This window comes from Hippoglossus hippoglossus, chromosome 14 (genome assembly GCF_009819705.1).
Source record: "Hippoglossus hippoglossus isolate fHipHip1 chromosome 14, fHipHip1.pri, whole genome shotgun sequence".
NCBI lineage: Eukaryota > Metazoa > Chordata > Actinopteri > Pleuronectiformes > Pleuronectidae > Hippoglossus > Hippoglossus hippoglossus.
In genome coordinates, this window is record NC_047164.1 from 24,311,509 (window position 1) to 24,337,723 (window position 26,215).

General features: G+C 42.0%; 2 protein-coding genes across 28 annotated transcripts in view; both read right to left on the minus strand.

Moving 5' to 3' along the window:
- dlg2 (discs, large homolog 2 (Drosophila)) overlaps positions 1-3,273 on the minus strand; it is a 188,388-nt gene extending 185,115 nt beyond the window's left edge. For 13 of the 18 annotated variants that reach the window (XM_034605671.1, XM_034605669.1, XM_034605681.1 and 10 more), the window contains exons 1-2: positions 2,031-3,168; positions 1,134-1,265 (exon numbers count right to left, since the gene is read on the minus strand). In XM_034605671.1, the coding sequence (XP_034461562.1) occupies positions 1,134-1,265; positions 2,031-2,049 (151 nt within the window). In that variant the 5' untranslated portion in view covers positions 2,050-3,168. Of the gene's footprint in view, positions 1-1,133; positions 1,266-2,030 lie in introns of all 18 variants that reach the window. The other 5 variants (XM_034605673.1, XM_034605672.1, XM_034605662.1 and 2 more) reach the window with 3 other exon arrangements.
- Positions 801-24,066, minus strand: sytl2a (synaptotagmin-like 2a). Of its 10 annotated transcripts, XM_034605653.1 has the most exons (21): positions 24,039-24,066; positions 20,274-20,585; positions 19,908-20,062; positions 19,375-19,498; positions 18,415-18,487; positions 17,946-18,054; positions 17,778-17,816; positions 13,769-14,353; positions 12,930-13,004; positions 10,959-12,071; positions 9,968-10,060; positions 9,744-9,791; positions 9,531-9,619; positions 9,206-9,310; positions 8,613-8,782; positions 8,319-8,421; positions 7,954-8,218; positions 7,757-7,862; positions 6,943-7,148; positions 5,016-5,255; positions 801-812 (listed from the first exon to the last, which is right to left on the minus strand). In XM_034605653.1, the coding sequence occupies exons 2-20, from the start codon at positions 20,372-20,374 to the stop codon at positions 5,107-5,109; spliced, it is 3,708 nt and encodes a 1,235-aa protein (XP_034461544.1). In that variant the 5' UTR covers positions 20,375-20,585; positions 24,039-24,066; the 3' UTR covers positions 801-812; positions 5,016-5,106. The 10 variants fall into 10 exon arrangements, with proteins under 10 accessions (XP_034461544.1, XP_034461546.1, XP_034461541.1 ...); XM_034605655.1 differs by lacking the exon at positions 13,769-14,353 and having other exon boundaries at positions 10,959-12,593; XM_034605650.1 differs by lacking the exon at positions 17,778-17,816 and having other exon boundaries at positions 10,959-13,004.
- Between the last annotated feature and the right edge of the window lie 2,149 nt (positions 24,067-26,215).

The window sequence follows — 26,215 nt, forward strand, 5'->3', positions numbered from 1 at the left end:
AATGAAGACAAAGTGCCTGCAGAAATTCCCTTTTGAAAAAAAATAAAATGAAATGCCTCCATACGGATCCAAGTCTAAGCCCCGATATTCGAATTCGACTCAAAACGGTGTATATTACAACATGTTTTTACCCTAAATGTCCACTGTGATCCATGCATGAAAGTTATAAAATTGTGTCACACGGTCTCCATAAAAAGTCGCAAAATGGAGCGCAAATTGCCCCTTAGGCTGAGCCATCAGTAGCTGCAGCGGGAGGTTCTCTGCACATACGTGTTCACAACAGCAACAAATCCTCCGCATTATTCAGGTGAGAGGTGGAGCAGCCGGGTGCAGCAGGCAGAGACAGGAAGTGACTTATTAACTCCGCTGCGGAGATCACATGACTTTTCTTCACAACTCACAGATACCAGTGTCGGCTCTTATCACCACAAACTCTCTTGACATCTTCGTCTGTGTCTACTGCAACACTTTTTCACCGGGATATTATTTTTGCATCTGTCGCGCATTAGAAATGTCATCAACCCCCCACCCCACCCCACCCCCCACTCGCTTGCGGTGAAGCAGGGGATCGGATCCCCCCGCTGGATTCACGCATCGACTTCTCCTAAAATATACTAGGAGGTCAGGTGGAGAAAGTCCGTAGAAACTCAATCTGCCATTTGCGTTGAAACATGCACCTCCTCCAGAGAAAGTAGTGAGGAACAGAGTTCAGTGCATGTCTGAAAGCAGCTAGGTGTGTGATACAGAAAGTGCTGCACATAGATGCACTGTATGAATGGCAAAACTGTACTGTGAAGCACTGATCATCAAGACTAGAAAAGCTCTTTTTAAATACAGACCATCTACAAAGTAAATTAATGAGAGTTAAACAGTGGTGCTGGCTGATATTACAGTTCTATTGCCCTGTTGTGCTCATTGTTCATCACAAGTTTTCAAGTAAGTTATTCATCCAAACAGCACTTCACCATGCCATGACCCCATGTTTGTCAAACTAAGAAAGCCAGCCAATCACAGACCCCTTTAGTACTTTAGTTTAACACAGTTTTTCTTAGAACCACTACAATATGAACTTCAGCACATATGAAGTGAGAACAGCAGTTGCACAATTAACTGGTTGTAGTCCACTGACTTACCAAGAAGGGCTTCAAACAGGTTGCTTTTGAAAATCCCCATCACTCTCTGAATGGCAGTTTTGAGCTGCTGCTCCTCCGGCTTCCTCAGTTTAGTGCAGTACTCCTCCAAAAGCCCCAAGGCTCGAGCTGTGTCTGCACAGGAGGGAGCAGATAACACACGTGTTGCTTGGGTTCATTTACTTCACATAATATTACGTACATTCTTCATACACTGATCAGGCACTATATTGAAACCAATAACTGCTTCTAATATGGCTGATCAGCTCAGTGTGTACAAATGTAAACAATATGTATAAACAAATATATAGCACCAACATTGAATAATCTGCCAATTAGAACTATAGGTACAGGTGCATAAAGATAAATGAACTGGGCTCAGCAGTTGCCCTCCTCCTCCAGCTGAACTCACACCGTGCTGCAGAGACAAAAGACCCTATTCATGAGTCAAAAGGTTTCACTGGAGATTTTGGAAGCTGGCTGCAGGGATCTGCTTCCATCCAATCACAAGAGCAGAAGTATGGGTTGAGGTGAGGGCCAGTTAGGTTCTTCCTCACCATATGGATGATCAACTTGTTTGTGGAGCTGGCTTTGTGCACAGGGCTTTGTCAGCTACACTCAAGAGAGGCACAAACACTAACCGCTGCCACAAAGTTGGAAGAGTCAGAGTCTGTGAGAGAGTTTGCAGGGAGTCATATCCATAAACACTTCCCTGCACAGTCTCATGCCACTAGAAACCAAATGCTGACTTACCAAACAGTTCAGACTGCTACTCAAATCAAATGCAACAAGGTGATGTGACAGCAATACATCAAGGTCTCTCACATGCAGTATGTACAGGGTTGGATAAAAGCTGGAGGAGGAAAACTCTTTTTACCCGTGGCACATTCAGTGGCTCACCTTTTTTTCTGATAGGCATGGCTGACTCAGTGTAAATCTGACTCTCGGCCTCCAGCTCGGTCTTCAGTGCATGGTGAAAAAGAACAACAGAAAACCAGAGGACACTTTAGGGAAAGAACTTAAACCAGTGACTCTCGAAGTGTCTGGGCACCATCAGCGGGCCCCTGGGGGGTGTGCAGGAGGTCTGTGCCCAGCAAAGTAAGGTGGTGGTGAGGGCAATAATGTAATGTGATCCAAGATGTCTGTCCCGGGGGACAGTGCCCACTGAAGTCCACGAGAGGCTCAGCTGAGGTCCCGGGAGGGATGTGTGTATGTACAGGAATGTAAGGATTCCTGGTTTAACACATTGTGCACATGAGGCTGAGCATCACTTCAGCCCGTGTCCACTTCACCACAACATCCAATGACTGCAGAGGTAACACAGCCCAGAAGTGCTTTGTCATGACTGGTTCCGTGCTGGTCCAGACCGCCTCCAGCCGACACGCAGCTGGAGCCGCACAGTGGACACTCAGGCTTCCCGGTCCACACGGTGGATGTGTGCGGACGCCGGTTCCGGTGTGAGGTTGTCCTGGGTTAACGCTCTCTGCCCCGGCCACGGGGACACGCAGCCGGCTCGGTGTGACGGTCCTGTGTCGGTCCTCTGCCTGGAGAGCTGCTCCTCATCCCCCGACACTCACACGGGAAGTTTCCACGAAGAGGGACGCGGGCTGAAAGGAGCCATGTGACGTTCCACCCGCCGCCGAGTGGATGAGGACTTGGAAAAAACAAATGTCAGCCGTCTCCCTGTTTCTTTTCACCGCGATGAAGTAAACGTCAGCCCACACGTAACGGTCACGTCAGAGTTTTTCGTGTGGAAGTTGTGAGTGATGGAGGAGCGTGTGTGTGTCCCATGAGGCGGGTACTGACGGTTCATGACATGCAAACAAGGGCCGTCCACGCTACGTGTTCAAGTTGCCTCTACGCACGGATATAAACATGCGTGTTGTCCATTAGTGAGCTAGCCTCCATGCTACATCCCCAGCAGGGAAAGGATGCTTCCCCACTGCGACGCCTGGCTGTGGGAAAATACCTGCCTGCCAACCGAGGGAGAACACGCGTGGCGCTCACAGGACTCCATGTATTTTCACATTCCGTCAAATGGAGCCTGGGCGTGCGGAGGGAATTGGCTCCGGCAGAGAAGCAGCAGCGCCCTTGAGCTGCCACATCTGTTAGTTGTAGAAGCAGGTGCAGCACCGGAGCGTTAGCATGAGAAGTGACAGCCTCACCAACAGTTTGGACCCGGACAAGACGGCCATAATCAGTACAGGGAGTTCCGTTCAGCGCTTTCAAAATAATACACATTAACCGGATCCTCTCCTACAGACTTGGATGACAAACAGTGTATACATGTCTGTGTATAAATGTGTATTTATGTGGTTATTAATATGTCATGAAAAGACCCGTGGTGATTAAACTAAAATGCTTTTGTTCCGATTATTTTGTATTTGCAAGGTGTATGTTCCAAGCAAGAGCCACACGTCTTCTACATGATGATAAATGATTCAACATAAGTCAGTCTACACAAATAAAACAGGCCCACTGTGGCTCATGTGCAATGGGATTTTAATGGGGGAACAAAGTCCCTGCATTCTGCTATATTCAACTTCCTTATTTGTGAAGGGATCAAAGCACTGCGAAATTTAACTGAGCGTAAACACTCATTGTTACCTCTAACTACGGTTTCTGTACAAACAGACTTACAGAGAGAGATCGGCAGTATATTTAAGACAAACCAGCATCATGTCACAAGGTTACCTTTGTACGCCATCCTGTCATCGAGCCCTGGTTTTACACAACATATGTGACTGAGTTGCAACTCCATACTTTTAATTTGAAAGGTCGATGGCCTGACTTCAGAGGCGAACAGGGCGAACTTGACGCAGCTGTTAACTTACCTTAGCAACGCAGAGGCAGGAAGCTGGTTAGCGGCTCCGGCCGCGATGGACAGACCATGAGAGCCAATCATAGCGCGGGATTTATTGTCGCATCAGGGTGGATCGACCAATGAGAAAGCTTTAGACCTGGGCGAAGGTGAGAGGTGAACTATTGCTGCATTGAATGTACTGTAGGAAATGTCATTATTATTATTATTATTATTATAAGGGCTTAGATCTCAGGTAAAATACATATAAATGTAGTTTACACATATAATTAATACTGATATAAGTGCAGCGGCTGCTGCTGCTGGAGATGAATGCAACCTGAAAGAGTGAACATAACAACACCTAGACAAAAAATACTTAGAATAAACAATAAAATCAAAGTATAAACACATACTGAGCTGTAGTTAGATTATGTATTTACTGTGCTTCCTGACCCCTTGCAGCCATTTGTCTGTCTTCTGTTTTTCTTTAAGTCTTTTGAGTTTGTGTTTAGAACATACCAGTATTGCTTCTTGTTGAATGATGCTCATAATTTTCAGTTATCATGAGAGAAAATCACAAATGTCAGGCTGGCAAAGAGGGGCATGACTGTTAGTTTTACACTGTTATACTGAGGTACAGATGCAGCAAAAACTACAAAAAATCTGGGATCATTGCTGCTTCTGAGGTAAATATTTATGATTACATCTATCATCTGCTGCCAAAAGCTCTGCTGCATCCAAGTGTTGACTTTCTAATATGAAACAAACCTCTCAAATGAAACGGTTAGTCATCTTAATATTCTGTTTATTGAAGATGCTTGAGGCACTAATTACACAAACAAACAACAAAACTTTATACAAATCACAAGTGCTCAGATTGGATGTATCTTCAGATCACAACAATTTTATAACTTTGATTGTGTCTTCTGCCCTATTTTGTATTATTTCTATAAATAATCATTTTGAGATGACAAATTTAACATGTGGTTTAGCCTATATAAACCCAAGTGGTTTATATCATTAATATTTCTTTATTCGTATAAATTTATCATACAATGATCATCTGTCATCCAGACTTTCACTGCTTTCACTCGAGGTTTAGATCCAACTATCCAACTGTACATTCAGCGTGCTCATACGAGGTTTCCACACATCTGTCAACACACTCCACTCTCACTTTGACGTGCTTTTTGCCAACACAAACATTTTCAGAGGCAAAACATCCTCCACCCATTCACCATCAGACTCTAACATCCTCTGCCATAAATCTGCTTCGGCTGCAGTCGAATCCATCCAAACCACCTCCACCCCGTAACTCTTCCCTGCATAGAGAGGAGGCAAAGGAGGTCGTTTTTTTTACTATGCAGGCAATCATGGAAATCATATTCTAACATGAATTATAATAATTTGTGATAGAATAATAGATTTTTCTTTGTATGTAAGGGTGAAACAAAACAAATTACACATGGTATTAAAACTGGTATTAACAAACGGAGCAAGACTTGATGCTCTACACACCATCACTAGAGTGTAAATGTGATGATTGAAATTAATATAATAACATTATCTGGACATCCACAGTTCTAGTCTTGACCTGACCACTGACACTGTACACAGGAAGTGGAAACTGTGGGCAACCATCAGTACCTTAGTGTTTACAGAATTCTGACAAATTACGTTTTGGTGTGAACACAGAGAAAATGTGCAAGACAGGATAAAAAAGACAGTATTTTCTTCAGGTCAGTGTTTTAATGCCACCAGGAGGCTGGTGGTGTTACTTTACAGATACATTGTACACTCTGTTCTGAGTTTGTGAATTTGAATAAACAGGGATCAACAGAGTCTGTAGTAATATCAATGTTGGAAAGCAGCTTAGTGTCAGTTACTTCTTGTTACAGACAAGTCAGTCCAAAGTTAAATTCTTCTCTCTGTTCAGAGATAAATGTTGTAATATGATCAGGCTTTGGATTATTCTTCATACAATAAGCCCTCTTAATTCTGCCTCTAGGTTCCCTGCACAGCTTAGTCCTTTATATTATCCCAGTGCAGTTTTTCTGTGCTTTCATCACATGGACCTTTTATTGAATTCTGTATATTTAGTATTTCTTCAGTTGTCTTATTGTAAGTGTCTTTGTGCTGCAAAGACAATGTCCTCCTGTGGGAGAGTAAAGATCTGAACTGAACTGATGAGAATTTAACTGCATGTAATCAGATTCAGATCAGGCGGACCTTTAGACTATTTTTCAGGATCTGTCCCTGTTCTGACCTTAATATTACTTTGTGAATTTCTTGAAACTTTCTGTTATCCTTGTTTTTGCAATTGTATAAAATGGTAAATGGTTTGTATTTATATAGAGCTTTTCTAGTCTTGATGACCTCTCAAAGTGCTTTACAGTAGTTTTTGCCTTTCACACACTCACACAGTGCTTCTATGTGCAGCACTTTCTCTGTGAGACGATTTTGCTGTTCAGCATCTTGCTCAAGGACACTTCAGCATGAAGAAAGAGGAAGACTGGGATTTAAACACTGAGCTTCTGGTTAGAGGACGACCGCTCTACCCCCTCAACCACAGCCGCCCGTACAGACTTTCAATTGGCATATCAGTTCATTAGTCCTTGGACTTAGACTTTGGATTTGGATTGTTTTTAATGTATTTTGGTTGTTTTGATTTTGGATTTGTTAAATCCAGTTTAAATTTGAAATATTTTACCTTGTGTGTCTATCTATTTTTTACTTCCTGTCTTTGTGTGGTTTCCGTCCTCTGTGCTTGTCATGGCTGCTTGTGTATTTATTCTCTGTTCTAAGTCGAGTGCTTTGTTGTTGGTTCCTGTTCAGTTAAATCTGGTCATTCCCTGGGTTTTCCTTAAGTTTTAGTTTAGCACACATTACTGGGATTTGAATTACAGTTTGAACTGTAAGCCAGCAAATTGAATCACATTTCCTCACAGCTCCTTTCTGCCTGAATTTGGTTCCTGCTTTCTAACAACCTAACAGTCAGTGCAATCGTACCTGTCCCTAGCCCAAGCCTCAGGCCGCCGATGTAGTGGCTGCTCATTCTGTCGTGATCCCACACTGTGATCTCCACACAGGCCTCTCTGAGGTCTTCCGTTCGGAAGCCATCATACACCATGGTGTGGTTGAACATGGGGTTGGCTGTCCTCTTCACCACCCGTGTCTTCTGGCGGCTTTTCCTGCTTGTGTCAGGTAGTACAGTGCTGACACAGGAGGACAGAAGGAAGCAGTTTAAATGTGTTCGTTCATTTAGGCAGACCGGACAAAAACTGGGAACACTAAGAGTTCCAATCTGAATAAATAGAGCAGTCATTATGAAATAAATAATCACATGAATAAATGTGTCAAAGTATATTAGGCCTTCAGCTAATGTTGAATGTTGACTAATCGACAGATTATAATATGTTAATCCTTTAAAACAGGAAATAGTGGGAGGTATTACTTTAGTTTACATTTACATTACATTAGTTTTCAAAAGGGGGTCACACAGAATAGCATAAATGTATTTGGATAAAGAATTCAGAGTTACAGTCGTTTTGTGAAATTTAACAATTTGCTCATTTTCCCAGAAACAAAGAAAAGCCTTCGAACAGATCTTTTGTAGGTTTTTCCATAGTCAGAAATTTGTATTTGGCATCTTTGATCAACTATCGAGACTTAATTCAGACTTTAACACAACTTATCACACAACTGACAATGGATTGAAATAAGCAAAAAGTGAAAAGATGCCTGATACAATCACATTTCTTGGATTTATTTCATTTTGAACCCTTTCCATAGCAGTGGCCTGACACATTAGAGGACATCCTACCATTTGACAAACGGGTCGATGATCACTCCTCTGACTGAAGGGAGATTCTTGCAGTCCTTCACCCAAATCTGCACCTCACCAGTCTCCATCCTAGATGTTCTCTTACCTGTGGATGCAGTCAGACCACAATAAGTGATAATAATAATAATTTTAATGAAATGAGATGATTTACAGAACTTGGGGAGTCATCAGCTCACTGTGGGATGTCTGTGGCAGGAATCTCAGGGCCACTCTCATCTGTCCGCTGCTGTCCATCAGATGGGAGGGAGACGGGTGGTTTGAGGATTGTGCTGACATTACCCTGGACTTTAATGTGTATTCATTTATCTGTGTGTTGCTGAAGTCCCACTCTGACAAATCCAGGTCCACTTCACCCAAGAAGCTGTTCCGCCCGAAGGTGTCGTTGTGCCACACGGAGACATTCAGATTCTGTGTTTTCAACGCCTCTATTATGATCTTAAACTATTGAAAGAGAAGAGAGCAACAAAAAAAAAACCATGATGTAAAACATGGAATAGATGTAGAGAGAAATTTTGAAAGAGACTAAATATGGAAGTCTTACTCGAAGGATTTCATTGTAGTTGGGGTTAAAAGTCTTCTTTTTTACTGTGGTTTTTCTCTTCCCCAACTTTGTTTTGTCAGGAAGTAGATAACATTTCACATACCTGAAAAAAACAAAACAGTATTACTTGCTCCTATTATAAACAAGAACATAAAGTGCAATGAGAAGAGGGCAACTTATACATGTCTCCGCCTCTTTAATCTCCTTCCTCCAACAGTCATATCACAAACATATCACTGTATAATGAAACATTTGTCGTCCCTCTAACATTGTGAATGGGGGGGAATCACTTACGGGTCGGAGCGGCTCTTCTTGGTGTCGGCCACGGCCAGTTCCCTGCAGTGCACCACAAAGATGTGAAATTCTCCCAGCTTCTGGATGTAGTTCACAGCAAACTGGATGTTTCCCTGGACTTCAATGTCACCGAGGTCTCCAGGGAAAATGCTGCTGGTGCTGCCGCTGACCTGATCATTCAAAATATGACATGAGAGAGAAAACACCCTCTCTGGATTTGACTCACTGTCATGTCACAAGAACTGTATCAAATTACTACACCATTTCTTCCCATTCCATTCTTCTTTCACCTATGTTAGCAGGAAAACATGTCAAACATCTTCTAAACACTACACTGCCCAGCTGTCTCAGTAAATAACTGTTTTTGAAGATTAACATCAAAAATTAGGGGAAGGCAGACAGTAGGAAAGAAGTAATACATTTGGTTTGGTTTTGGACTATCACCAGGCTCATAATAACAAAGTATCGTAATCTAATCAATAACTTTAAAAAATAATCTTAAGGCAAACATTCAACTTCCAGCTGGTGTGGCTCATTGTGTATTTGTCTTCATCAGAAACATAAGCTATGTAGCAAACTGCGTGGGGACATACAGACGACATGGAGGCCATTCCTGAGGAGAGACTGATGTTCGATGTGGAGCTGCCTGTGTTTCTTCTCCAGCCCAAGTTCGTCTCAAAAGTGCTGTCACTGTCTGTCTGATGATGTCGGAGAAAACCAGAAAAGCGTGAATGAAACACAAACATGAAAAAATCACTGACAGAATGAGAGCAAACCAATAATTAAGCTTCTATACGAGAAGTAGAATTGGTCAATATATCGGTTGAGTAGGTGTAATGTAGATGTTGAAGACTAAATATTATATAATATTATACTTTGGTTGTGAGGTCAGTTGACTACTGGTGTGGAGTGGGTTACCTCGTCCTGCTGGAGAACAGGCACTGACACACTGGTCTTTTTCTGCTTTGAGTTGGACAGAGTAGAGGCTGAGGGTGGAAGTGATGAAACTGGAGGAAAGATATGACTTCAAATCTCTTACTGAGTTTCCCCAGCATGTGCATGCAATGACATTACATTTAAAGAGTGGACTTAAATGTGTTATATTATCATATATTACACTTTTGTTTTTACCATCATCCACAATTTGCTGTCTTGATTCATGTTTTGTCATCTCTTCTCCTAAGAGGAAATGATACAGGACATTAGACATTATTATTTAAACACTTCTCCCGTATAAAATTATACTAAACAACTTGATTGAGACCTTTGTTTTGTTTCACAGGAATAATGCACTGAAAGCTTTTTGCCATCAACTAACACAGGTGCAGTATATGAAGTAGTAAGAGTTGTGTTACTTGGTTGTGAGGTGAGGTTTTCCAGACTTTTGGACGAAGACATCCTTGAAGATAATCGTTTCAGAGCTGACCTGATGGGACTCTCATCATAACCTGGCACAAATGAAACACAATCAGTTCTGGAAAATATACTCCACACAGACGGTGCATGGTCTCTGATTTACAAAGCTACCAGTGGAATCTACGATGCTTCTGCTTCTAAAAGTATATTGCCCACGAGTATCCTGGATATGAGTCTTATCTGATTTCTCACCATATCAGCTATGAGATGGTTCAGAAATCTGGTGTTTTTCATATGCCACAGTATCCTGGTTACTAGTACTGCAGGTATGTCCAGATTTATCAAAACCGTGACAAGGTCTTATCCAGATTTCTGAACCCATGATTAGCTGTTTATACACAAAGATACTCCTGGAACCTGGATCACTCAAAAACCTGCTCACACCCAGGATACTACAAGGCATGTAAAGTGTAAGAAGTACTAGTTCATTTAGGTCAAGTCCTTACTAAATCCATTGTGGATATATAAAAGATGCTATCATCACAGCGAATCACTTTCTATTGTTGAAGGTAACACCAATTCTCATTATTACAGTAAAGTGATTATAGCTGCTTCTTACAAATCAACATCAGCTGATCTTTAATCTTAATCATACAACATTTAACTGAAAAATAAATAGTTTTCTACTGATTAAAATAGTTTAAGGACAAATAACATCTAAACACATGTTATACAGTTTTGTACAGATACTTTTTAAGAGGAAATACAGAAGAGAAATCAAGGTCAATGTGCACAGATTGTAAAAAAAAGAGCACACAAATTTTGAATTTGAAGAATTTGTCGGGGCAGGTTGACTAACTGCAAGTCGAATCAGACTCACTGTGATGTTAATGTGTTAATGTGATTTGTTTAAAAAAACATGACTGTGGTTTCCATTTCCCAATCATTATCTTGAAGAAACATAAATGGAGAGAGAATTCAAAAGCTCACTGCCTGAACTTGCCCGAGACAGGGAACAGGCCCTGGTTGTTGTGTCTTGGCAGGAGTTTCTGTCTTTATTTTGCACAATCCAGGAATTGCTTCTGGGACGATTCCCCACAGTGGAATTGTCACTCTGGTTACCTACAAAATCTCTGAGGAAACTTTGTGTTCTGTGTTCCGCATCATTCTCACCAGCAACTTCTTTCTCTTGGTGAAAAGGAGGGACATGGGCCATCTTCTGTGGCCCGAGGTAGTGCTGATAATCCTGAGGGATAAAAGATCTGGCAAGGCGTGTAAAGGTCCTCAGTTTGGACTGTGGTGAATTAGAGGAACTTGAATTACTTTGTTGTGTGTTTATGTTATCATAGTAATCCTCTCTGTCCTCTGCATGTAAGGGTAGAGGACATGAGGGGATGTCTGTGCTAGGTTTATTATCTGTTAATGCTGTTTGCTTTGCTCCATGTGAAGGACTCTTCCTCTGTCTTGGCACTGGTGATGGCTTCCTCTGTTGCTCTTCAGAAGCCGTAGTTTGAGGGTTGATGTCTATTGAAAAGGTTTTCAAAGGAGAATCCTCCAGCCTGGATCTCATAGGACTGGAGGATTCTCTTGGTAGGACCCTTGGGTGGCAGGTCTTAGATGGACTCATCCTGACTTCTTCATCCTGGTCCATTGATCTTGACATTTGGGACTTACTGGGACTGAGGGGCCTTTGTTGAGACTCTGCATCAGCCTTGACTGGTTGTTGGTGACAGGTTGACTGTGCATCCCCAGCACTGCCAGAACCCCTCAGCTGTGGCCTTTCTGGACTCTGAGTAACAAAACCTTTGTCTGTGACTTTCAAGTTGGTTTTACATGGAGACTTTGGTTCTTCTCCTTCAGACTTAGCTATGTTATCTAAAAATGTTCTTTGATCAGACTGAGTGGAAACCATCTTGGCACCGAGTATTGAGCTGCTTGAGGCATTCTTGACAATTGCAGTGTTTTCCGTGGGTCCAGTATATTCTGTCTGCCATAAATTCTCAAGCTCAGTGATCTTGGCTGGCCTGTTCTCTAGAGGACTGGAACTGGACTGTCTGGGAAGAGAGACTGGAACACCCTCTTGCTGCTTTGGAGCATTAAAAGCTAAAGAGGAACATACAGGAAGGATTTCCTGTGACTCTGTTACTGAACCAGTTAAAGAGTCATCTGTGTCTTCATATATGAGGACTGGATTAGCTCTATATGTGCCATCCTCGTTCGATAAAACTACAAGGAGGCTACATTCAGTTTGTGGTAACAAAATATTTTCTTGGGACCTGCCAGCTGTATCGTCAATTGTATCGTTTTGAGCTAATATATTGTTTAAGCTGTCCACATATGTCTTAGGGCCATGTGAAGTGTCTGCTCCTGTCTTGGAGATGTCTCCTTGGCTTTTGTCTTCTCTGAGAAATTTGATTTTGGGGCCAGTGTTTTCTCTCTCCCAGAAAGCTTTCAGGTTGGAGAGTCTCTCAGCTTTGCCTTCTGTTGCAGTGTCTTCATCTACTGTGGCCACTGTCTCCTCAAATGAAGTGTTCTGCAGTGCTGCGAGTTGTAGTGTTCTGACCTCTGTCATCTCTGTGGGTTTAGCTTCATGTGTGACGCTTAGAGTTTTGTCCATAGTTGTATCTGTAGCACTGAGGGAGAGATTTGGTGTGGTGCCCGGTTCTTTCTCCTGTATCAAAATGCCTTCTTTCTGTGGACTCTGCACTTCAGCTATTTTCATTTTCTGTCTTCTAAAAATACCAAGCAGTCTTTGTCTAGGCTGTGGTGAAACAGCATGAGATAAACTCCCTGAGCTGACACTATTTGGTGGCGTGGTATCTGAGGTGGCGTCAACAGAAATGTCAGTGCTTTGTTCAGGCAGGTTTTGATGATGAATGTTATGTCTGGTTGGCCAATCTGTGGGCTGAGCCTGAGAGTGACGTTCCTCTTCAGGCTCTGTCTCCAGGTGAGCAGGCTTACCTTGCACCTGCTCAGCAGAAACAAAGCTGGACACAGCTGGGCCAAGGAGCTCCGGGTGACAGTGCTCAAAGACACCTGAAAAGACAGTAAGCACCTGTCAATCACTCATGTATATACCAGTACTGTATGTCTACACTGCACACACAGCAGGCCTATAATAGAATTACCTTTGTAGCATTTATTGCTGTCAGATGAATTGGGGCATTAGTATTGTCACCACATTCTACACGTTCAAAGTGTTATTTCGGATTTCTGGAATTTTAAATGGCTCTCTGCCCTGCAGTAAAAAGGTGTGTGTGCATGGACTCAATACACATTTGTTACATTTTGTAACCCAGATGTTTTAATTACAAATCCATGAGCTCTAAGTGTGGTGGACATACAATGAGGAGATTGTCAAGGCTGTGGAGGCCCCACTGATATCCTCACACTTCATCTAACAGTAATATAATGTACAAATAAAAAAAAATTTAAATCCTGGACTGGGACATTGGTGAAAAAATTATAAATGTGGAAATTAACAAAATTCAGCACAATTGTGGGACATATCCAAAATCAAAAAGAAAGATGCAATAAAGCCAAAAGATAGAATCAGAATCGATGCTTTCTTTTTTCTTGCTGTCTTACCCACTGGTCTCTATAAGCAGTCATGCAGTACATGCAGCAATGCACTAAGGCATGACAGAAAATTCAAAAGCAGGATGAGTGTGAACGTTAGTATTTATATGCATTTACATGCTTGTCTGATGTCAGAATGCAGATGAAGGTGTAGTTATTGAAGTCATTGGCTGGTGGTTTAGTTGTTCAGTTGACTCATTGGTTTTAAATAAAAATCTTACCACCAAGGACCTGCTGTTGTCCAGCTTCTTGCTCTTGCAGGTTTGCCTCATTTCTGAAACTGACTTCAGCCTCCTGTGAATCCACTCCACACTGGTTGAGTATCGGCCTGTGTGTGCCAGAGGTGGTACAGACAGTTTTCTCAAGGTAAGAGTTATTCACATGGTTATTTTCCGTCTCAGAGGGAGTGATGGAGTCCAAGTCAAGCAAACTGTGCTCTCCCAGCTCCTTCCCATTCTGCCACTCCACTCCGCTCTGACTGACCATGGAGCTGAACCTCACCTGCTTCCTATCTATCCAGATCTCAGTGGGAGAATCCAGAATAACTGGATTCTGCAGGTCCAGGGGAGATAACAGAGAGTCTGCAGAGGTGGAAGTGTACAAGTGCTTGAGGATACCCCTCAGAGCACTAGAGTTAGGCTGTCTACCTACTGGTCCATCTATTTCAGCAAAATAGTCCTGAGAGCTGGTGCCGAGTGCTGTGTTTTCAGGCATTGGCATAGGAACAGATGCATTCTGGGTGACCAGGCTCATGTCTTGTCTAAGGTTATCATAAGAAATTGAGCAGTCAGATGATGGTAAAGGCGCTGAAAAAAACCAACAAAAATGATTTAAGTCAACAACACATCAGCCACGCTTTTTGTCATAAAGGTAACTATGGACCAACAGCAATCAATGGTATTCTTCATCAACTCCACGTCTAAGGAGTTTCCTACAGACTGTTCTGGTCAAATTTTCATTTTCTTTTTGACCCTTTGAAGGAACCACTTCACAAAAATACATAACTATCAACAATGTGATTAAAACTATCTCCACCTGTAACTCTGTCTCTTAAAAATTACGTTCCCAGAAAACTCAACTGCATTCTCAAAACAGATAATGTTTGTTTTTGACTGATAACAAATATGTTTCTACTCAACCTATCGTTGCAGTTTATTCTCATGCTTGCTTTTTTGCACTTCGACACATTTGGCTTTTACTAATGTAGATCTCGGCTTTGCTCTGCTGTTTTCACTTTGTCAGTCTATTTGTTAGTTAGCAGGATTCCGTAGAATAACTGGCCATATCAACACAGAACTTGGTGGAAGGATGCTTTATAGAACAGGAAAGAATTCATATAATTTTGATGCAGATCTGAATAAATGGGCAGATCCAGGAACCTCGCTTTTGCGCCAGATTTCAAGTGACAGGTACACAGACTAAAGAGTGAAAGACCAATTTAATGCATAAGAGAGACAACTGCATTGATGCCACTTGCAGGCACACAACTGAAACTGAAACTGTAAGGTCTGACTGTCTGCGTGTGTTAGGACCAGGTTTTCTACCTCTTTTCTTGCTCTGCGTTTTCCCTCCCCCCCTCTGTGTCTTGTTGCTCTCCTTTCATGTTTCCTCTACCTGGAGCTGGGCGGGGCCTCCTGTTTACTACCTGCTCAGCTGAGCTTCATCTCCTCATCAACTCCACCTCTCAGTCTACAAAACCCCAGCTCATCTCTCCTGTCGTCGCCAGATCGTCCGTTCACCAGTGTGTTAACCTATCTCGGCTTAGTTATTGAACGTCTATCCTCTAGTGTGTGTTTTGTGCCTTGCCTTTTTTCCTGCTTATTTAACCCATGCTCCTTTTTTTTGTCTCAGAACCAGCTGCGCAGCATCCACCTGTTTGTTTACCTTCATCTGATCAGGCTTCAACACCTTTGGATCTCCACTGCCTACCACCCCACCCCAGCTCCAGCAATTGAACAATAAACCTTTTTTGTTACCATCAATCTGCTGTGTTTGTGTTCTGTACTTTGGGTCCGCCAGAAGCAAATTATACCAGCGTGGATGGTAACACCAAGTGGCTACCCACCATGACGTCAACCATTGGTTTGTGAACTGCTGTTTCCAACCAGAGAGTTTGAATTCTGACCAGCGCCATCTTGGATTTTTGGAGTCAGAAGACCACAGGGTGGAGCTGATGAGGGGCAAGGGGTGGGTCTGAAGTCTACAGGGAAATACATTTATGGACAATAGCATGTGCTACTGAGCATGTGGCTACTAGTGCTGCAAATAGTGCTGCACACATTCATACAATTCAGCGACGGAGCAAAACACCTAGTTAGACATATCTTATGTGGCCTTAAGAACATCAACCAGGCCATGCTTCCTGGTGGGCAGTTCCAAAGACAACATATGTCCGTGAGGGGGAACAGGGACAGAGAGGGCCTCCTCCACTGACCAGGAGTGGTCAGTTGGAGAAAGCCAGAGAATGGGGGATGTTGGTGGATGTGGGCCAATGGCTTACAGTCCCATCACATATTGTCACTTCCACCCAAGACCTGACCTGATACTCTGGTCCAACACCCTGCGAATCGTCTACCTCATAGAATTGACAGTACCCTGGGAGGATGCTGTTGATGAAGCCAATGAGAGGAAAAGGCTGCAGGGTGCAGACATGACATTTGAGGCAGAGCAAAGAGGCTGGAAAGCAATAGTTTGCCCTGTGGAGGTTGGCTGAAGGGGTTTCCTTGCAACATCCACCATCAGGTTGCTCAAAGGTCTGGGGATCCATAGAATAAACCTTACACAGTTTGGGCTTGCAACTTTATTTTCAAGAATAAGACAAAGTCAAGTGACGTACATACATCACATGCTAATTGCATTGATGCAGTTATCTATGGAGAAAACTTGCATACAACCCAGATAGTTAATAGTTGAAATGTAACACTGGGTCTTAAGGGTCAAGCTTGTATTTCCTCCTAAAAATAAAACACGATCCATGGAGCTATAGAATGGTTTTGGATGGTGCACAGTGCCTCAATTTCACCAGTTTTGAGTCCCTTTTTGGCTGCATAGTGCTTAACAGAACAGTCCAAGGCTTATTGCATGGATTATAATTATACAGTATATTAATCCTATAATCAAAATGAGTCAGATGGAAAGACCAAAATTTGGGTTGATAAGCGATCATAAATCAGTCTGCACACATAAGTATGTCAGCGACAGGCCTCTCTACAATATTACTGCTCTAATTCTTGCTTCACAGACATAAACGAGAAGGGCACTCAGAGAATACCAAGGCCCAACAGTCCCCTTATAAAACCACATTTGATTCTGACTTTTCATCTGTGAGAAATCAACAAAACAGTTGAAAAACACCTTTCTCACACTGTTATAGAAACTGAAAAAAGATCCTGGATCTGCCCCCTGATATGGATCTGAACCAAAAGTTATTAACTTCTTTCCTGACCCATATTGCATCCTTCCACCATGTTTCATGATAATATGTCCAGTAGTTTTTGCATACAGACAAACAAACATAATGCCTTGCGCTGTCTAAAGGGAGAGTATAAACAGCAAAGATAGGTAGATGTAGATTGTAGATAGGTAGATGCCAAACATTTTGGTGATATGTAAAAAACAAATGTAATCTGGGAGGAAATGTGCTCCTTATGCAAACATAACTGAAAATGCAATTTTGTTGTGTGGGAACATACTTTTGAGGAGACAGGGTTGGCAGCAGAGTAGCTACAACAATAAAAAATAGTGGTGAAACTGGTTTTCCTCCCATCATATAATTTTGCCGACAATAACATTGTTTTCTTGGCTGCTGTGAAATATTTCCAGCGGCCACAAGTCATGCAGTACAGATTAAGGCTTTGGAATGTACTCTGTGTAATCCTCTGGTTAGTCTGGCAGCCTCGTGTATTTGGACTAACATTCACTTTGACGACCTGTGGGAAAAGCCGGGTTCCTGATCAATGGCTAGTTTTGTCACTTGTCTGCCACTTTTCCTTTACCAGTGTGTGAAAAGGCTTTTTCATTAATTGCAACAACAACAACAACAAACAAAAAAAAACTGATGGAACGAATCCTGATTATAAAATTGTTAGTAAGGACAAGCGAGTACATGCGTTCAGCTGCCATGCAACCACTGCTCATGCCAACATGCTGTTCACAGCAAAGGTTGAAACAGCTGCAGCCCGACGGACCCACACACCTGGATGCCAAAACCATTTTTAGAACCAGACTTACATTGGTTTGTAAAGTAACGGCTTTCACAGTTTGTCCATAGCAGTCACTCAGTTCAAAACATAGCACAGGATATATCATTAGACCACAATGGGAAAAATCTTATTCTCTCCCTTATTCTCATACATATTTCAATCGCACTGTTCACTTTACATCGACGAACAAACTCACCCTCATTCTGTTTCTGGGTTTGATCGACTTCTCCAGCCAGCAACTGACTGTTCTGGTCTTCAAAAAAGTGATGGGCATTGAGATCACTGTTGAAAGGATTTTTCCTCTGCTTCAACAAAAGAGAAAGATTATTAGATTGCTAAAATGGGACTGTTTTGGTAAATGATTTGTATATTTCCTATATTGGCATGTGAGGGAGCAGGTTCCCCCGGGAGCTATGAAACAATGTTCTGGTAAAATCAAACACAGATACAGATACAAGTGTATTTCCATTATTTCCATCTATTACTTAGAGATGAATAAAGGCTGGAATGACTTTTGTTAAATGAGTCAAACGTTTCTGTCTCTCATACAAGTGGCCTGATTCTTTATTTAGTTTTAGTTTGAGTGATATTGACTGGGGGTGCATTCAGTTCTGTGTGGACATTTAACCTTTTTAATTATATTGTATCTCCAGATATGTTCCTACCTTTGTGGGTGACTGTACGACTGGTTTCTGTGTATCAGGTGGTGGGTCATAAGGGTTCTGGTTGTGGTACCTGTTGAAATAAACAAAGATTGTATTATATGTATGTATATGTGCTATTATATGTTGAAACGTTCTGTATACCATATCTGCCCTTATACATATAAAGATTATATGTATATAGGCAGATAAGGAATACACGGTGTAACCTGCAAACATTTGGACACGTCTATTCCAATATCTCCTTATACTTATGTACAAACACCATTTTATACAGGCTTGTGCAATCATCCTGTGCCACTGCACTTTACACTTTTCATGTTTATATTCTCTTGTCTACCTCATTGTGATTTGCCTGCTGCTGTAACAACTTAATTTCCCCAGTGTGCGGATCAATAAGGTTTAGTCTTATCTTACTTTCTCAGTCTTTAAAAATTAATTAATTTAGATTTATATTAAGAAAATCTGGGCACTCATCAAAGTGCATTACACTGGGTTCTTTACAACAGACTTGTTTTGGTCAGTGAAATCACCAGCTAAACATTGTTTACAACCGTGATCGCTCCAGTGGAAAACAGGAACATGTGAGACCTGACCCTCTAAGAAGATTATTGAGGGGTATGGGGCCAATGTGCACAACTCCACTCACTACGTTCAGTCACACAGAAATAATCTGCTCTACCAGAGCCACATGTGATGGAGCTGAAAACAGACAACACAGATCATATGTTTGGTTTATACTTTGCTGAGTTAAAGTGTGGGGAACTTTGATCATACACTTGCTTTACTTGAACCAACATAGTGTTTTTGGCATTACATTATGAAGGCAATACAGAATATAACATGTCATTTCCACTTAGAGCGGTCTCTTCAGCTGCTAAATGCTAAAAGTTGGGGGACAAAAAACAGCCCAGTAGAACTTATTTGTGATTGAATGTGTTTGCTTTGGTTCTGTGGACTCACCTTCCACTGCTGAGCTGCGGGTGAGGCTCCTGCAGGAGTCCACAGAGAACAGGTGGCACAAACACTTCTTTATTCTCACTGCTGACAAAACTGGACTGCTCAGGCAATATCTGAGAGAGCTCCACTGCAGCACACAACACACACCGTTACACAGAGTTGACCATTGGAACACACACTGCATTGTTTATAGCATTACTTTGTCTCCTCTCATGTTGTAAATATTGTTATTTTGTGGATGTGTTCATCTACACGCGACAACTATTGCACTTCTGTCCGTCCTGGGAGAGGGATCCCTCACATGTGACGCTCTCTGAAGGTACTATGTGTTTTTTTCCTGTTAAAATGTATTTGTTTGTAGTTTTTCCTCATGCTTGATGAGGGTACAGGCAGAGGATGTCACACCTTGTTAATGAGACAAATTGAGATAGTATGGGCTATACAAATGAAATTGTATTGATTGACTGATGATGGCATCATGCTCACTTTACAATGTTCTTGAAAAAAATGAGAAACGCAGAATGTAGCAGACTCACATATAGTTAGTGGTTTATGTGTGTGTCTCATGGAGGCCCTGATGATGTCCGAGCCATGGATGCGATCCTGATGACGAAGCTGCTTGGTCTCGTAGAACCATTCTCCAGTCAGGTACCTCAGCTGGCCCGTGTCACTCACCCTCCTCTGTAGCTCCCTGTGTACAGACAGGTCAAACAGAAATGACACGACTCCATTAGGCTGAAGATACATTTCTAAATTTTTGGTATAAGAAACATGTTTGAAATTTGCTATGCTCGAATGTGTCATTCTCACCTGCAGGTAACTAAGGTAACAGATACATAAGCTTTCTATAGTTGAATTAGCGACTCTACACAGAGCTGTTAACGTGCACCAAGGGAACTCACAGGACACGGTGCTCGTCAGCCTTCTTCAGCTCAGCATCTCTTTTCAACACTGCCAGGATGGTTTCCTGCTCCTCCTCTGTCAGGTAACTCAGGTCGATCATGGTGGCTGCTGCTGGAAGCTCCCTGGCAGGCCGCCTCTGGTCCTCCAAGTAAAGTCACTGTCAGTGGTTTACACAGAGTGGCTGATATGTGCTTTGCCCATGGTATGATATGGTGAAAGCACTTCTTATTACATTCACTCTTCTGGAGGTTTCGCTTCAGCTGGTGTTGTTCTCTGTGGCCATGTCTGATTCAGTTTGGACCAGTTTGAGCCTGAAAGAAAACACATGAATCCATACTTAGTTTCTACATTATCACATTCCTGCACAGTGGTCATTTCTACATTATCACACAAACACTCGGTGGTCATTTCTACATCATCACATGACTGCTCAGTGGTCATTAATACATTATCACATGCATGAGCGCCCAAAAAGGGAAACATTGAACGTGCTCCTGTGAACAGTTTACTGGACAGGTCAGTTTGCAACTGTTGAATGTGAACGCGAGCCTCGTTCACTGTCTCTGGACCAAACAACATTTTATGGCACCATGTAATGAAAGACAACATTTTACAATTTTTGAGAGATTATCCCTATGAAATAATGCAGTTGTAGCCCAAAACCTCTTGTAATGCACAATATAACATCTGAACATTACCTGAGCCCCATTTTATTCTAATAAAGTGAAGCAGAGCAAAGTTAAAGGTTTTAGTAGTGACCGCCAGTGATCCGTCAGAAGAAGAAGAACAACAGGTGGCAGTATGCACCTTGGAGTTGACTCAAAGTGACACATAGACATTGATTAAGTGGCTTTACAAGAGATATGGACTAAAACAAAACTTATTGTGACAATAGATCAGAGGTAAGACGTAACCTCTGTATGTCGCTCTTTGATGTAAACTTTTGCTCTTGTTCGGCTACTGGTTCAGTGAGTGTTGGTTGTAGAAAGATGACAAAGATATATTAGAATCTGTGAGTCTGGGCTTGTTGTTAGCATGAAGCAGCATGTTGGACACAGTTTGTGTGTTTTGATGACATGCCGATTTAGTTGCATGGTGTTCTTCTACCTTCTGTAATGAGGTAGAATGTCCACAATGATGATTTTATTCCATTTATGTTACCTCGTCTGTTATGTCCACCAGAGACCCTGGGGGTTTCAAGAGGTTAAAAAACGGAAGATGAATGTGAACTTGTTCATTTGTGGCTTGTGAACTTAGTTCCAATTTCTAATTTATGAACTATGAAGGTGAACTAGTTTATTCTAATCTTCATGAACTGAACTTGGCGGTAGCGCTCTTTAAGTGTGAGCTTACAAAACACTGATCACATGACTGCTCAAAACTCATGGGTTCCCAGATTCCACCCATGTTTGAGTCAACTGCACACATGTAATGTTTTGTGACAGTATCTTGCACAGACAGACAGACAAAAAGACAACAGACAAACAGACAGACAGACAGACAGGCAGATAGATAGAGAGACAAACATACAGACAGAAAGAAAGAAAGACAACAGACAATAGACAATAGACAATAGACAATAGACATATGTACAGCCATACAGACAGACAATAGACAGAGAGACAACAGACAATAGATATACAGACAGGCAGGCAGACAGACAGACAGGAAGACAGACAGATATATAAACACCTACCAAAGTACTAAAAACTTTCTCTGTGGTTTTTCCTGCTACAGGCGGTGTCTCCAGGACTCATCTTACATGTAGGTGCCTCCTGTCCACAACAACATGTTATGACCTGCTACTCAAGCCACCACAACATCTTGATCAAATATGAACACTCCTTTTCTTTAACTTGTAATGCTCACACTTTGCTGACTATTCTTACTCAAAACTCTTTCCCACTCCTTCCTCCCCCTGACTACCTCCATCTTCCATTCCTCTGTCTACTACTAAAGAGGGGAGTAACAAACAAGAGACACATCAACTGGTCTGAGTGTGGAAACTGTTGTCAAGTCAACTGTCAAACAATAATATACATTTCTGAATGAAACAACTTGGGTTTGTGCTTTTTTTACTCTTGCAGAGCTGCTGTCTTTTCTTTAAGAGAAATTAGAGGGAACAGTGGGAACTTGTCAGAAATGTCCCTTGATTGGTTTGAGGTTCATGTTAAAAATGCTTCTTTGTGTTAAAATGACCACAATTAAATTTGCTGAATGTTCTTACTAAAGAAAGTAGTAACATCTTTCAGCAGCTGAGGATAAACCTAGTTATTTAACTTTGTTTTAGTAGGACTTGTGCTTGCACTGTGTTTGGCTCTCATTGTTTATTATTTATCCAAGAAAGGAAGTTGTAATTGCCTTGTATTCTTGACAGACTTAAAACTGAGCTGTAAGAAGCCTGGCCCAAAAATATAGAATTTTATATTCTCACAGAGAGGAATGTTGCATGTCCATTTTCTCTGAAAGGGGCAATGTCTGGGCCTTAATTCCTGATTGTTTAAGCTGTGACTTCATCACTATCAGACTTCCTTAAGGGACCCCAAGATTTAAACAGCTACATGACTCTGATTTGCAAATATATTTTCTATGAAACTTATATTTTGACCTTGGGTTCTTATCCTGTTTTAATATGAAATGAGTGCCGTGTGTGCTATTCTCTAGCTCCTGAGTCTTTCCCTGTGGTTTGGGGATTTTCAGAGTTTAGTTTTCACCTGTTTATGTTCCAGTGTTTGCACTGCAACTACCTGCCTTTGTGTTTTTCTGCATTTGTGTCCTGAAATGCTTAAACTGTAGCATTAAGTGACTAATGACAATAACCAAGCACATAAACAAACTTGTTTCTGTTTGGTATTTCTATTTAGAAAAAGAAAACCTTTAGGAAAATGAATGTCTGTCTCTGTAGCAACAGATTTCAAATTCTAAAAGCTGGAGTTGATGCACTAACTGAATACTAAATGGAAAGTACGCTGTTAAAATAGCAGCAGTGAGTTAAAACTGGTGACAACCAACATAGTGACTTATAAATCACTACTAAGCTGAAGAGCTTGCTATGGAAGATGACTGTGTTGAAGTAGTAGCACACAGTGTGTCTTCAGCAATCCCAGTTTGGGTAAGACCACACGACATAGATGCAGATATCTGGTTCATATTTCTAGACTTATCATATTCTATGTCACTTATAGCTCTCGTATTTTACTACCATGTTGATATCAGTTAACATGACTTCAAATTCTACTAAGAGTCACAACATCAAACGTCATGTTCCTGGGCAGCCACTGTTACACAGATGGGATCTGAGTTAAACCGGATTAAAAGGATAACATGGATTTGAATTTCATTATTAGTTGTTAAGTAACTAAAAGAAATTAAAGCAGGAAGTTATACAAGGCCGCCCCAAGGTCCCTTCATAAAAATCTACACCAGATTCCACACTGGGAGTATTAACGTCAGTAAACTCAGTTCATGGGCCTGTTAGAATTGTGCAACACCTGCTACAGCACCAGCCGAGCTGACAATAACATAGTTTCACTGTGATGAAGGAGTGAAACAGCTCACACCTTCAGAGGCTCTTATAAACATCACTGCCCATTAGAATCAGAAAAGAAGTGTTTCCCCCTCTGCTGTCATTTCCACCTCCTCCCAAACTGCACTGACAGTCCACAAGAACGATGTTCTCACAGCACACAGAGGAAAGTGCAGCACATAACCCACAGAAAAGACAGAGTTAGTCTGAGTGTAAAGTCAGAAAACAGTCTGCTCACCTCGGCCTGCCGCTCCTTGCTCAGTAACAACTTCACTACAACAGGATCCCGGTCTGCTGCAGGAGGGAGGAGCTGCAGATCAACCAACCATTGGTCATCATATATATGTTATAAGTAATGTCATGATGATTTTCTGTTTTAGGTTGTCATGCATCTCAGCTGCTTCCACATTAAACAGAGTAACAAATGTGTTCAGTTCCCTATGTTTACTTTTCCTGCACTGAAACTTCTCGGCACATGCCTGAAGGAGTTTTACAAACTTATTCAAATCAGGCAGCTGTTCTCACAGAGCAGGGTAATGCTTGGCAGGAAAGTGATACTGTTTTCCAGTTGCACTTGCCACAGCACGCAAGACTTACAAAGCTCCCACACTCATATCAAACTCAGCAGTGATCCCACGCACAAATTAGACTATTTGACTGCTGCTTCACTGCAGCTCGGAAAAAAGAAAAACTGCTAATTTCACCAGTGTCCTGTTTTTTTTACAATTCTCCTTCTGAATGAGGTTTCCACCTCTCAGCTACCAGCTCGCTCAGCACAATACCTGTCTCACCGAAAACGTTTGTCCATTTCACCCTGAACATGACCTGACAGGTATGCAGACAGAAGGGCCCACCCTGAACAACATGTTAGTCTGCTGATTTATTGAATTCTGTTTTGTTGCAGGGAAAAATAATTCCTGTCATGATCATTTTTCGTATTTTTTAATTGATTTCACATGAGTGATTGCGTAAGATAGTGAGTTGAGTTGGTGCCACCAGTGGATGAATGATGTGTGATAGAGAAAGGGCTGCACATTGATGCAGTGTATGAATGTGCTATAAAGCACTTTGGGGGCGGCTGTGGCTGAGGGGGTAGAGTGAGGGTCATACTCTAACCAGAAGGTCTGCGGTTTGATCCCATTCCACATGCCGAATTGTCCTTGGGCAAGATACTGAACCCCAAAATGTCCCCTTACCATAGAGAAAGTGCTGCACATAGAAACATAGATGCACAGGATGAATGTGTGGGTAAATGGCAAATGGTCTGTATTTATATAGCACTTTTCTAGTCTTGATGACCACTGTGTGAACTCTGTGTGATCATTTTACAAATACATCACAGCACAGCTGTTGTTTTTAACTTCTGTGTCCGATAAAACAGAGTCTTTCTAATCTACTGCTGCACAGTATTATTTCTCTCTGTGTCCCATTATCAGTGGTCCTCCCTGCAGAAGAGGCTGAGTAGTACAGTTTGATGGTTGTGTGGTGCTGCCTCAGTCTGCCACTGATCAATCACAGCACGTGAGGCTGCAGAACATCAGGTCGGACACCATAGAGAGCAGCACAGGGGCACCTCAGGGGACTGTCACCCCTCTTGTTCACTCTCTACACCTCAGACCTCAGATACTGTTCACAGTCCTGCCACCTCCAAGTTTTTGGATGACTGTTTCAGCAGTGGAGGAGGCTGAGTATAGACGTGTGGTGGACAGGTTTGGGGAGCGGTTATGGACTAAACCACCTGCCACTTAACATCACAAAGACTAAGGAGGTGGACTTCAGGAAGTGAAGGATTGTTCCGAACACAGTCACCATCAAGGTATCAGTGGTGGATGTTGTCAAGTACCTGGGCCTCCATGTAGACAATCAACTGGACTGGTCAGGAAACACAGACACCACACAATGTTTTCAGAACCATGCTGCAGATGTTTTATCACTCGGTGGTGGCCAGCGTGATCTTTTACACTGAAGTGTGCTGTGGCAGCAGGGTGAAGACAGCTGACACTAACAGACTCAACAAGCTCATGAGGGAAACTTGCTCTGTCCGGGGAATGGAACTTGAGTCTGGTGGAGGTGACAAGAGGAGGATACTGAGGAAACTCCTACAAATTATGGACAATGCCTCTCACTCCATGCATGGCTGGTGTCACACCACACCTTCAGTGGCAGCCCACTGCAGCACCACAGAACCATCCAACTGTACTACGCATCCTCTTCTGCAGGGAGGACCACTGATAATGTGCAATATTACTATGGTTAGCATCATACTAGCTTCAATATCAATATTATTAGTACTTCCATATGAATTACTCACGTTATAATTCTTATTATGACTCTCTATTGCCACTTTAGTTTATAATTAGTTTACTGTCTGGCAAAACTTATTTTATATTCTTTTTTTATGGCTATTTCCTTTTA

Bases quoted from the DNA above. Each gene is read 5' to 3' on its own strand.
- sytl2a (XM_034605650.1), bottom strand. From the start codon at position 20,374: ATGATCGACCTGAGTTACCTGACAGAGGAGGAGCAGGAAACCATCCTG. The intron at 18,488-19,374 runs GTGAGTCCACAG...TGTTTATTTCAA, and splicing joins CCGCAGCTCAGCAGTGGAAG to CAGGTACCACAACCAGAACC. The intron at 9,792-9,967 runs GTAACACAACTC...ATTTCCTCTTAG, and splicing joins AAACCTCACCTCACAACCAA to GAGAAGAGATGACAAAACAT.